This window comes from Gymnodraco acuticeps, unplaced genomic scaffold (assembly GCF_902827175.1).
Source record: "Gymnodraco acuticeps unplaced genomic scaffold, fGymAcu1.1, whole genome shotgun sequence".
NCBI classification, from domain to species: domain Eukaryota; kingdom Metazoa; phylum Chordata; class Actinopteri; order Perciformes; family Bathydraconidae; genus Gymnodraco; species Gymnodraco acuticeps.
The window spans coordinates 4,208,696-4,220,879 of NW_022990940.1; the positions used below are offsets into that span (position 1 = coordinate 4,208,696).

The 12,184-nt window shown below is 39.1% G+C and overlaps 1 protein-coding gene across 4 annotated transcripts; it reads left to right on the forward strand.

Moving 5' to 3' along the window:
- The first annotated feature begins 44 nt into the window (after nucleotides 1-44).
- On the forward strand, nucleotides 45-8,173 carry ccdc13 (coiled-coil domain containing 13). Of its 4 annotated transcripts, none has more exons than XM_034234407.1 (14): nucleotides 45-169; nucleotides 778-962; nucleotides 1,152-1,297; nucleotides 1,370-1,512; nucleotides 1,688-1,768; nucleotides 1,856-1,972; nucleotides 2,060-2,164; nucleotides 2,310-2,480; nucleotides 2,550-2,726; nucleotides 3,175-3,378; nucleotides 3,534-3,628; nucleotides 3,860-3,922; nucleotides 4,505-4,622; nucleotides 4,744-8,173. In XM_034234407.1, exons 2-13 carry the CDS (start codon nucleotides 781-783, stop codon nucleotides 4,581-4,583), a joined length of 1,563 nt encoding a protein of 520 aa, XP_034090298.1. In that variant the 5' UTR covers nucleotides 45-169; nucleotides 778-780; the 3' UTR covers nucleotides 4,584-4,622; nucleotides 4,744-8,173. The 4 variants fall into 4 exon arrangements, with proteins under 4 accessions (XP_034090298.1, XP_034090299.1, XP_034090301.1 ...); XM_034234408.1 differs by having other exon boundaries at nucleotides 4,505-4,612; XM_034234410.1 differs by having other exon boundaries at nucleotides 3,181-3,378.
- The last annotated feature ends 4,011 nt before the right edge of the window (nucleotides 8,174-12,184 follow it).

Genomic DNA, 12,184 nt, shown 5'->3' on the forward strand with positions numbered 1-12,184 from the left:
TACATTATTGCTCTCGCGAGATCTTGTCCTAACTCTCTAGAGTGCCGTTGCTATGGACACAGTAGCGTCGCAATCAGCGTGGAAGGGTTTTTCCACATTCGCTTCAAAAGGTTGCGAAACAGACTCAAATGTGTTTTAAAAGGACGGTACTTGGACACATACACCACGGGTGAGTTATTTTTCTTAGTTTTTTTCAAATGTAACTGAAGCCTACTTAGTAAGAAGTTTGAAGACACGAATTTGTCATGACATCTGTGTATTCACAGGCACTCATATTATCGTCAACAGAAGCTTGCTAATTGCTCGTTACGAAATCTAGCATAGTGTTTATTTTGCTTAAAGTTGTCAGTTTCGGTCTGTTACGGCTCATGCATTTTCAAATAAAGGTCAGTGTGGTCATCAATAACAACCTCCTGACAGTCATGGACTTTGCACAACAAGAAGGAGGTCTTGTATGTCATTATCTCTGGGAGCTATAAAGATATGATGGTCTCATGTTTGCTGTAATCCTCACAATAATTACCTTTTTGGTATTTATTTAAAGAAGTTCTTGGATTTGGTCAATGGTCAAATATATGCAATGAAACTACCAATTGGCAAGCTCGGAAAATGTGCCTATTTATTATTTGATTAAGTTAAACCAAACATGCCAAATCTATTAACTTCAAATCCAGAGGAATATACATAAAAAACCCATGATATAACTTTAACCAAATGCCCCCACAACTTTTAACTATTTTCCACCTTTATAAGTTGTTCTTATGCTATAAATCATAGATCATGGAGCATGAGGATGAAATGAACGACTTACGGCTTCAGTTCCAAGCGCTACAAAAACAGCAGGAGAAAAGAAAACTGGATCGGACAAAGGAGAAAGAACCAGATAAGCTTAAACCCATTGAAACCCAGGATGATTTGGATCTATCTAAGCAAGGTATTCAGGCAGAGAATGTCGAGCACATGTGAGTCCTGGCTAAAATATAGTTTTGTATGGTACATTTGTATTTGTTATGAAACTTTATTAATTGCACTAAACATATAAATAATACATTCTAATCAACTATTTATTGTTGAAGAATCATGTTTTTATACTTGCATTGAACCACTGTTATCTATTTAGTGTCTATTTTTTCTTAATGACCTCCCTATAGACTACTGCAAGACAAACAACCTTTGCTAGACCAGCTGAGGGAGTTAAAGGATGAAAATGGTCGGCTCTTCAAACTACTGAGTGAGAAAGATTTTGAAATTAAACACCTGAACAAGAAAAGAGAAGAAGAGCGACTGGTATTAGCAGGTAAAACACCAACGCTTTGCACCACAGTATGATGGCAGAGCTTCCTTGTGACTTATCCTCTCCTCCATTTAGGCACGTCGGGCCTGGCAGGGGATATCGCAGCTACCAAGATTGTTGAGCTGTCCAAGAAGAATCGAGAGCTTAATGTTGAAATTGAGCGAGAAAAAATTAAATCTAAGCAAAACAGCAACAGAGTCAAAGTGCTTGAGAAGGAGGTAGCTGAGTTTTCATTGTGACATTTGATTTGCAGATTGATGTCACACAAATCCTTACACCTTTAAATTCAATAATTACTCAGACAAAGATATGTTTTTTTAATTATATTTGTGAAATAATTTGTTACCAAGGGAATAAACAATATATACGTGTCACTTATGCTTCTCCCTATAGCTGCAGGCGGCGTTGGTGTTCTCTCCACCTGGGCAAAAGATTATTACAAAGTCACAGTACAAGACATCAGAAGACTGTGAGGTAAGAATAAATGTGAACAATTCCCACAACGTTTTTATTTGAATGATGGCAACTTATTCTGAATTGTGTGTTATCTGTTCACAAAAGCAGGAACATCCAATGGTGAAATCTCTTCAGGAAAAACTAGCTGCTGCCCAGCTGAAAGCAACTGAGTATCGCAACCAGGTTCAGTCCGCCAAACAGGAGCTGAAAGTAGCTCAGAAGGTAGAATGATGTTATACCTGTAGCTACTCTAATTGAAATGATTAATCAGCATTGACTTCCGTATCTAAAATATGAACTGTACTGTAGGTTTTGACCAGTGAGATTGGAGAGGAGGTCAACTTTCAGCAATTACTGAACAGCCCTGGGAGCTTTAGAGGTCGATCACAGCAAATAATGGCTCTTCAGACAAGGGTAAGCTGAAACTCATAACAATCCACCTCGAAGTCATTCAGCTAGTCACAGAGTTAAAAATACATTGTATAGTCACTATAAAAAAGCAAAAATATAAATCAAACAACCAAACTCAACGTGAACATAACTGGGTGTTGTGCAACAGGTTCGGGACCTGGAGCAGCAGCTGAACCAGTCAACTCAGCAGAGACAGCCAAGCATCGTGAGTTTGGAGGAAGAGCTTTTTGACAAGAAAGTCCTCCAGAAAACCCTTCCTCAAGAGAGGAACCTCAGCTACATCCGCACCATCGAAAAGGAAAAGAGGGAGGCATATGAGGTGTGTATCATGAATTGTAAATGCATTTGAATATGAGTATTTGTTGATGAGACCCTGTTCTTCTTCCAGAGGATCTCAGCGGACTATGAGGCCATCCTGAAGGACCATGAGGATGTGAAGAAAAAGTTGGAAGCCTCTAAAGCCAGGAACAAATCTCTGTGTACCGAAATAAAATGTCTGAAGGTCCAGATCTCCACCCTCCTGGAAAAGGAAAAACATGATAATGAGCTAGTGGATGCCCTGCTGGTAAGGCTATGAGACATGAGAATATATCTATGTTAGTACACTTTATATTATTTCTACACACATTTCAGGTTGTAGCAAATGCTCCATTAAAGGCATCTAATAGTTAACACATCTAATGACTTATTAAGTACACAGTTCAGATTGTGTTACACAGGCACAAACAATCAATAAATCAAACTTTATTTATACAGCCCAAAACCCCACATTCAACATTCGTCTCGGGGGACTTTAAAGTTTGTTCAGAATATGAATATGAACAACCTCTGTCCTTAGACCCTCATATAGGACAAGGAAAAACTTCCAAAGAAACCCCTCTGTTATTGGGAATAATAAATAAATCACATTTACGAGTTAAAATGAGTCACAGACTACAGGAAGAAGGATCTTTTGTGATACGCCTAGCCTGTAAATTGCTCTTAACAATAACCGCCTCTTCTATTTCTGGTAGAAACAGCAGTCTCAGATGCAGGAGGTGCTGAGACAGCTCGGCCAACAGCAAAATGTCCAGAGCCAGGAGACCCCGTTGAGACAACAGCAGAGCAGCGAGCCTTTTCAGCACAACGCTGTCATCCACAGGCTGAGGCAGACCGTGGCTGAGAGAGAGGCCAGAATCAAAGAACTGGAGGACCAAATACAGCAGCTGTCTGTCGAGGTAAAACCACTCAAATGCAAAACTATGGGAATGAAAGACAAACTCAACGTTAATGTATTTCAATTAAATGGAACAAAAATGTAAGATGTCCCTTCAAAACATAGCAATACTTTAAAAAAAAAAATGCATTCATGATATACAATCAATGTTTGCAGCAAGAGAGCGATGAGAGGCAGTCCAAGACAACACTTTGCAGTTCAGGATTTGCGCCTGAAGAGGGAGACATTGACAAAAGAACAACATGTTCAGGGTATGTACAGTAATGAAACGTGTGCTTAATTATCATTGGATATGCATACATCAAATATTATTTGAATGGAATCAGTCAGATCTTTTAATTGAATCTTAAATTATTCTTTTCTGCTAACTGTTACAGTAAGACTTGTTTTTTAAGACATCTTTTACAACAAGTCACTCAGACTGTTTTGATTTTGTTTGATGCCTGTTTTTCAGAGAGTCATTTATTTTTATATTTTTGCAGTTCTGTTTCTAAATTCGGTCATAAACTGGTGTTGCCTGCTGTGGGAAGCAGTATAGAATTCAAGTAAGTGGACACCCTGCTACTCTATTTATAATTTGCTACACAATAAATGTGTTGGACTGAGCAAGTTGTTTTTCAGTGTTGTTTTCAGGGGCCCAAGTTCTTCAAAATGTCCACAATATTCAGCTGATATGAGCGCACTCAGTGTAATGGCTATAAAACCCCCTGTGCTCAGAAGGAGAGACTCCATGAGTCGCTGAGACTTTGTTTGTTTGCGTGTCTATTAAATGATTCACATGAGAAACACTGAACCTCTGAGATTATATTTTCATGTGGCTTGTTTGTGTGCATCAGACATCAAAATGATGCCTCTGATTCACCACCCAAAAATTATTTTAATTTGTGGTTCTTAATACAAGCTCTTTTCAGAGCCATGGATTCTTGATATGGTTTTCTTAGCACTGCAGGTTGTTATGTATTGCTGACTACTTCTCTATTAAACGATTATTTAATGAGTTAGTAAATCTATCAATGAATCTATGTCCATCTAAAGTCTCATTAGTGCATCTCTAAAGTCACCATCGATGAGGGAATGTAATCATTTTAAATACATTTTTAATCAGAGACCTTGCTTAAATATTCCAGAGAAAAAGAGACGAACCAGGAGGAGCGCCGCACGATCCTCGAAAAGCAGGTGGAGTCGACACAAATCGATCCAAAGTAAGGACTGGGCAGTCAGCAAGGGAAAAACTGGTATGCAAAGGTCAGTTACAGTCAGTGTGATGTGACCATTTCAAATAGATTTGACATTTTTCCTCTTTTTTTTAAATTCCCTGACTATGTTATAAGTATTATACCATGTCTATCTTGTTTCTTGCCATCAGAGCTCTGCCCCTAAGAAGCACTTTTCCCCCAGAACCAGTGGGGCAGCAGTCGCCGAGCAACAGGAACTGGTAGATGGTCGGAAAAATTGCTTGTCATTTGTCAACATCTTACTTTAAAAGAAGCAAGATTTTTGTTTTTCCAACTCAAGATTTGCACAAGAGGACAGAAAAAATGATGCCTGGCAAAGGACATATTGTTTATGGACAGTGCTCATTTCAAGCCCTCATGTTTGGGCAGCACAGAGATGTCCATGTTGCTTTTGTTTGTTGTCTCCTGGTTGGTCATTTAGCTGGAGGAAACGCAGGCGCTGAGGGCATCGCTAAAGAGCACTCTCCACCATGACTGGCAGCTCTGCAATGAAGCGATGAGACAAGCCAAGCATGTTTTCCTGCAGGCTCTGTGACAGCCCAGACTAGACACTAACCAGGGGAACTGGCCGGTCCCTGCTCAGCCTCACTTCCAGCTGAGCCCTACCTTCTCCTGTCACATGTGACACACAGCAGTCTGCAGGAAACAGGCTCTCCTCCTCTGCCACAAAAAACATCACACGGATCGAGGTCTTTTCCTCCATTTAAACCTTTCAAGACGGTTTCTGTTGGTTCCTTTGTGCTTTTGGCGATTTGAGTAGCAGAGCTTTCAAGTGTAACCGTGGTGTGACAAGTGTTCCTACTGATTACAGACATTTTTGATTCAGATTTTCTCTGCTTGCAGTCACGTTTCATTGAAACTCTGCATGTGTTTTCCTCTGCGGGTAACCTGAAGTGCATTACATGTATAGAAAGCAACAGTCTGTTTTGTAAGCTATCCGCAATGTCCAATTTAATCAATGGAAGGCAAACCCAATCTTTACCAAATGTTTTGAATATATTGTTTACATTCATGGCTATGACTTTCCTAGAGTTATGAGTTTTTTTTGGCCCCAGATGGTTGTTCATAAATGTGTGACAGGCCAAGCCAAACAGTAAAAACCCCAGTTAAGTTCCCATACATTTCAGTATTACTTTTTAAATATTCCTGCTAATCATTTCTGACTTAAAACCAGATGTGTGGGAATAGTGGTTGAAAATGAATGAGGGCTCAAGCTACACAAACTCCCACTGTAGTCCTCCGTACAGTCCCCAGAGCGTGTCACACGTATGTACAGAATGCACGCCTCGCTCCTCAACCCAAAGGTTGCTTGGACGTGCGCAGCCTGGTGGGACTGCGCTCCACATTCAAACTAACATCCGAGTTATTTTCTTCCGATGTAGCCAAAAGGATTTCAGCAGAAACCCCCCTTCCACCTTTCCTCTCCCTCCACATCACGCTTAATTTAAAACCATGGCTGAGTTAGTGTGCTGCTTCAAATACCGCACTATTTCTTCCAGGACCCTGTGGGAGATTGGCAGGTCCCCATTGGACTGAGCGAGAAAAGTGCCACAAGACAAAAATATCAGAGTTTGGATGTGATGAAGAAAGCCTTTATGCTCAGAGTAACAAAAAACAGCTTGTGTTAAATACCTCCTGGATAGAAGGTGAGGCACGCTTTAATGTAGTAGAGGGAGATGTCATTGTAGGAACAGATGAGATACCATTAGCTTCATGACTGCATGCCTTGCAGGATTGCCTAATACATATAATGTTTTCAAAATGTGCGTGAGAAAAGGTGTTGGTGAAAATACGTGGTCCCTTCCTGCATTCAATTCAAGAGAACATGTTGAACTTAACACATTTTTGTTTAGGCGTGCTTTAAATTGTCTGCAGACAATCTTAGCCATGACTCTCTTGTAAAATAGATTTTTAACTTAAATAATCTAATAATATACAACTTCATAATTCAGTTTTGTAGAGCATGTCCAATATGTTCTCAAACATTTAATACAAAGCTTATATTTGGTGATAGAGAGATATTACAAGCTATTGGATCTGAATTCAAGCTCATTGCCGTTCAATATTAATTTCACTGTTTCATTTCAGTCACAAATTAATGTCACAGATAATGTGGTTGATTACATTTTTTTAATAGTGTCATCACTTTCAAATAAATTACACTTCCCCAAACAATTTTAATATCGTTTTATGTAGCTGTATTACGCAGAAAGGTGTAGATTTATTCCAAAATGCCCAATAACCCACCAAACCAAACACAAACTTATGTAAACACAGCATACGTAAACAGCCTCACCTATTTGTCATTCCAGCTTTGAATGACTCCTTTCTCCATCCTTCTCCTCAGAGGTATTCCCTCGTTCTGGACCAATGCTTCCTGCAGACCATTGACTGCATCCAGAAACTAAAGTAAATAGTGGAGCCGTGAACGCAGAGGTTAAAGTTAGCCATCAGTATATGAGGGTTCTGTGAACTTTACTCAGGCCAGCAAACGGTTTGTGCCTCTATGAGTCCATTCATCTCCTAGTGCTTCTCATTTACATGTAATGGAAAGAAAATAAACAGTGGTGTCCTAATGTGCTCATTTACAGTAAGTAGAAATAAAGTAATGGGCTGTTATCTTTACTAAGCAAGTGGTGAAACACTGATAAGCTCAACAAGTGAAATGTTGATCATAGTGTATGTAAAGCAGGAGTGGAATTGTTGCTGACAATAACTTCTACAATAAAGTATGATGGCGTTTTACTACAATCACCCACAAATGTGTATTTGAAACTCAGTAAGCAACGTTGGCTTTTAAAAAAATGAAGTTTGTATCATGTCAATACAGCATGCTCTTTTTTAGTCTTGATTATCTCAGCAGGATGGCATCACTAGATGGCAGTGTGGTTGGTCATATCCTGCACATCAACCTCTTGTGATGGGTTGTTCTGACAGTCAGTGACTTGTTGACTTGTCCAGTAATAACACTATCTGTAGCCAACAATGCCACTTAAACAATCGCTTTGTACTCTGTTGTACACAGCAATGATGTGCTATTAATACTGTACATTTGAACTGTCATTAGGATTACCTAGTTGCGATTAAATCAATAGATATTAACATGAACATGATCTCACTGCTTCTGAAAGCTATGTTGTGAATTAAAGAGTTGATAATTATGATGTCAAATAATGATACACTAGCAATGTAAAGATAAACACAGCTGTGACATTACTGTAGAATATCTTGCTTCAATTAATCAAACTGACACTTAACACAAGCTGACTATGAAATGTTGACAGCATAGAAAACTGGTATGCATTTTACTATAGCATTCTCTCTGCTGCTTGCAGCTTTCCTCCCTCCACATCGCTGTACTAACCTAGCCGTCACACTTGACTCTGAAATCAAATTGCTTCCTATGTTCTGTCAAATGTTCCGTCTTGGAAATAATCAATTTCTCCAGGAAACACTCAGCCTCACGTCGGATGACTGTCTATACCATGCTATTTGTCTCCAAATCCTACTGTGTAGTTTCCTATTTTGTTTTATTATATTATATAAACACCTTGTATTTTTCTGCGTACAAATCTCTATTTATTCCTGTGTGTTTTCTGCAACAACCAAATGTCCCCAGTAGGGATCAATAAGGGTATCTCACTCTGAGGGAAGAACACATTTGTTTCACAAGTCCCTTAACACATGCTGACACAATGGCTTTGACATTTTGCTCTTGAATACGATCACTGCCATTGGGTTGTTCTGCCTGAGGGAGATGTGTGCATCAGTAGCCTGTTATCAGCCGTGCTCATGCATGAGCGCGGCTGATAACAGGCTACTGATATGTTACCTTTATCTGAGAGTTCACAATGAAGAGAGAGATAGAAATAATTGGGAGAAACCAAAGGGGATGACATGCCAGCCGAGCCACCTCGAACCCCCAGGAGGCTGGCAGAGACATATGTTTGTTGTGTATGCTTTATGAATATGAAAGCTTTGTCTTGACACAATCACATCCAATGCTTCATGGGTCTCATGTCTGCAAAGCCTAATAAACTGGCTTTATTTAGTGCGCTCGGTGAAAGCAGAGAAAAAATGAAGATGCTCAGATATTTCAAGCTTTCAAGAAAATCCCTAATGAGTTACATTATTAAAGCAGAGCGCCACATGTTGTGCTTATTTACGTCAGCTGCTCCATTCTGAATACGCTGTTATCTGTTCCTGCATCTATCTTATATAACTGATTTGTTATTCTGTAAAAACATAGAAAGTGGGACATACTTGTATAACATAACACAAATGTACAGGCCAGCTCTACCACCCTAATGTTCCTGATAACAGGTGTTAATGGCTCCAAACATCTCTCTTCTATCGCACAGAATACAGCTCAACATTTGGCCAGGACGGAAATGTCAAGCACTCACTTACAGGCCTTTTGACTCCCTGTATTACAATAAGACAAGTGAATTGACCTTCAGTGTTTGATACAGATGCAACACATGCTTCTTAACCCATTCTTCACCAACACATCCATTTACTAAGAATACAAAGAGATCTCAATCTGTTTATTTAGTTGCATGTATCTAACTTCATGTGATAGAAGCAAGAGTGCATATTGAAGAATAGTAATGTTGTGTTGGACTGTATTTGCTTGTCTTTTCTGGGTTTCTTCATCAACATTTATTTTATGTCAAATTGGTGAATGTATTTCCTTGTTTTAGAGCAGGTTTTTTTTATTATTGAACGTTTGTGTTTTATCTGTTGGGTGTATTTTCATAATTTGTATTATGTTGAGCTTTTGTACATTTCCCACATAATTATTAATACAGCATTGGTGATGATGATAAAATAATGTATTCTCAATTCTCAATCATTTTCATTTAAATGATTAAGTAGCCGTAATACAGATAGACATGTAATTTCAAAAGGGGGTGAATTGGATGCTTAATGTCTTTAAACCTCCATTGAAGACAAATACAATGCCAGGACAGAAAACCATTTCAACACCTCTCTTATTATTGTATTGTTAACTTTGACAAACCAAGCTACAAAAACCGAATCTATTCTCAAATAATGTAATGACAAGAAATTCAAAACCCTAAGCTTTATTCAAGCAACACAGCAGGCTCTTTTATATTCCATAGTCCTGTTATGGTGATTGCATCCAACACCTCCGACAAGAGCCAATCACTGGGAGCTGTTTCCGACTGAGGCTAAGGCTGAGGATAAGGGTTCCCATTATCACCAAAACCCTTAGGACCGGCTGCATTTCCCATTAATCATAACAGGGAAGTCAGATTAAAGTGTGCTACATATGGTCAAGTGATTTCTCCTGGATCAATTCACACAATGTATAGTGCCCAAGTTTTGTGATTAATGTGTGAGCCAAATTGTCTAATATGTGTAGACAAGATCAATTTGTTACTGTTAATTAAAGATTTACCCAGGACCAAGTAAATATAGCATTTATCAGTTAAAGGACAGATATTCTACTCAGGCTTTGGTAGTTACCCATAAATAGAGCTAAACCATCACCCTGTGACGGTATCACTGTCAAGACGCCATTTTGAACCATTTTTGATGGCACTTCCGATTGTTTTTCATATTCATTTTGACCTTAACTACACATCTGTATTGTTTAGTGACTGTATCTTACATCATTGTAAAAAAAGTCAATCAAAGAACTAGATTCCTATACCGGATCTCCTCTCTGGTAAACAAAAACACCCTGAAAACTCTGGCAGGAGCACTCATTCAAGGGTACTATGACTATGCTTGCACGTCATGGTACCATAGCACCTCCAAGGCACTAAAAATAAAACTTCAAACATCGCAAAATAAACTGGTCAGACTACTGCTTGACCTTTCATCTAGAACCCACCTCACCTCTGCCCACTTTGACAACCTAGGATGGCTTAGAGTAGACGGCAGAGTATAGCTATTACAATGGGCCTGGTCTACAAGATCCACTACACCTCTATGGTACCCATGTACATGTCAAAATTATTCCCAAAGGTCAAGGAATACCATGATCATAACACCAGAGGGAGCTCCACAAATCATGTGAAACCCAGATTTGGCACAAAAAAGGGGGAATACACGTTTCGCAATTATGCCACATCAAGGTGGAACGCTCTTCCCACAACTGTAAAGCAAAGTAAAACTATACTTACCTTCAAAACCTCTCTTAAAGAGCACCTTCGGGGGAGAGCATCGCAAAACTGGCCCCGGTAATGGTACAAATCTCAACCTGTCGTTCAATGGACAGCTTCCCCCCCCCCCCCCCCCCATCTATGTATATACTCGCATTTTAGACTCTGTTACTAACTGTATATCTGTAGACTTGGTATGTCTTAAATGTCCGGTTAGGATGTATTAGAACGAAATCTAAAATGAAAATTGTAAACAAGCAATCTGTATGTAAAAAAAACACCTGTATGTAAATTGTAAATAAGCCATCTGTATGTCAAATATGTCTTATATGTCTTAAATGATATGATGAATTGGAAATGGGGGACCCTGATGTAAACAAGACGAAAGTCTTTCTCTGGTCTGCATCCCCTTAACAATTGTATGTTTTGAGCTGTACTGTACTGTACCCAATATACAAGCTGTTAATAAACTTTTCAATCAATCAATCAATTGTGATGTAATTGCGGTCACACAAACTGTACACAGACACACTCGTAAGGTGAAAAGAAGAGAACTTCTTGCGGCTTGTAAAGAAATAGAAACATTTACCCAGAAACAAGCAACTGGTGCATACACATTTTTGTGAAAAGCTTAACTTACAATTTAGTTTTACTGGAATATCACTTTCTATACGATATATCACTTTAATGTATTTCAATTTGTTTTGGGGCCTTTCAGAGAGATCATAATATTGTCATTCTATCTTGTGCACTGCTGTGTCTGGTGTACTGGTTAATAGACAAATAATTTATAAGCAAAACACGGAATTAGAAAATTATGTATTTTTAACCACATACAGCATTGTACGAACAATTTAGAGCCACCCCTATTATCTGGACAACTTGTAACATTTAAGATACATCAAAATAATAAACAGATCTGCAATTTGTTACAGACTTTCTTTATGATCTTTAAATACAACTCGCTGACTTTAAATTGGAAACTTGTTGAGGAATCTTATATTAAATTCAAATTTGTTTCCATCTCTGGAAACATCATACGTTAACGTCACCCACTACCCAAACACATATGACCATTTGACCTGTTTTCTCTTTCCTTAGTCATATTGGAAACACTTGTTCCACGGCACTTTGTCTTGACATATTCTGCCACAGAGAAGGGGGGAGGCTGTGAGCATTTTCACACTCCAGTTTCTAAGGTAATAAAAATGATGACGCTCACAGCCATTTGCTTCAGTGTCCTGCGCAGGCCAGCCTCATGGCTAACTGCACTGCCCAGCGCCCATCCCCCCACACTGTGCACACTGCCTGTCCCCGGCAGGATGAGCTGACTGTAAACCACACCAGGGCTATTGATTAATTAATGTACCCCAACTGCAGGCTTGGCTCCCTGCATAGTAGTGGAGCAGTTTTCAGCTGCCTGCAGTGGTTTGAGCCA

Excerpts from the sequence above, each read along its gene's own strand:
- ccdc13 (XM_034234407.1), top strand. The coding sequence starts at position 781 with ATGGAGCATGAGGATGAAATGAACGACTTACGGCTTCAGTTCCAAGCG. Across the intron at positions 1,769-1,855 it reads AGACATCAGAAGACTGTGAG|CAGGAACATCCAATGGTGAA; the intron begins GTAAGAATAAAT and ends TGTTCACAAAAG. Across the intron at positions 3,923-4,504 it reads GGAAGCAGTATAGAATTCAA|AGAAAAAGAGACGAACCAGG; the intron begins GTAAGTGGACAC and ends TAAATATTCCAG.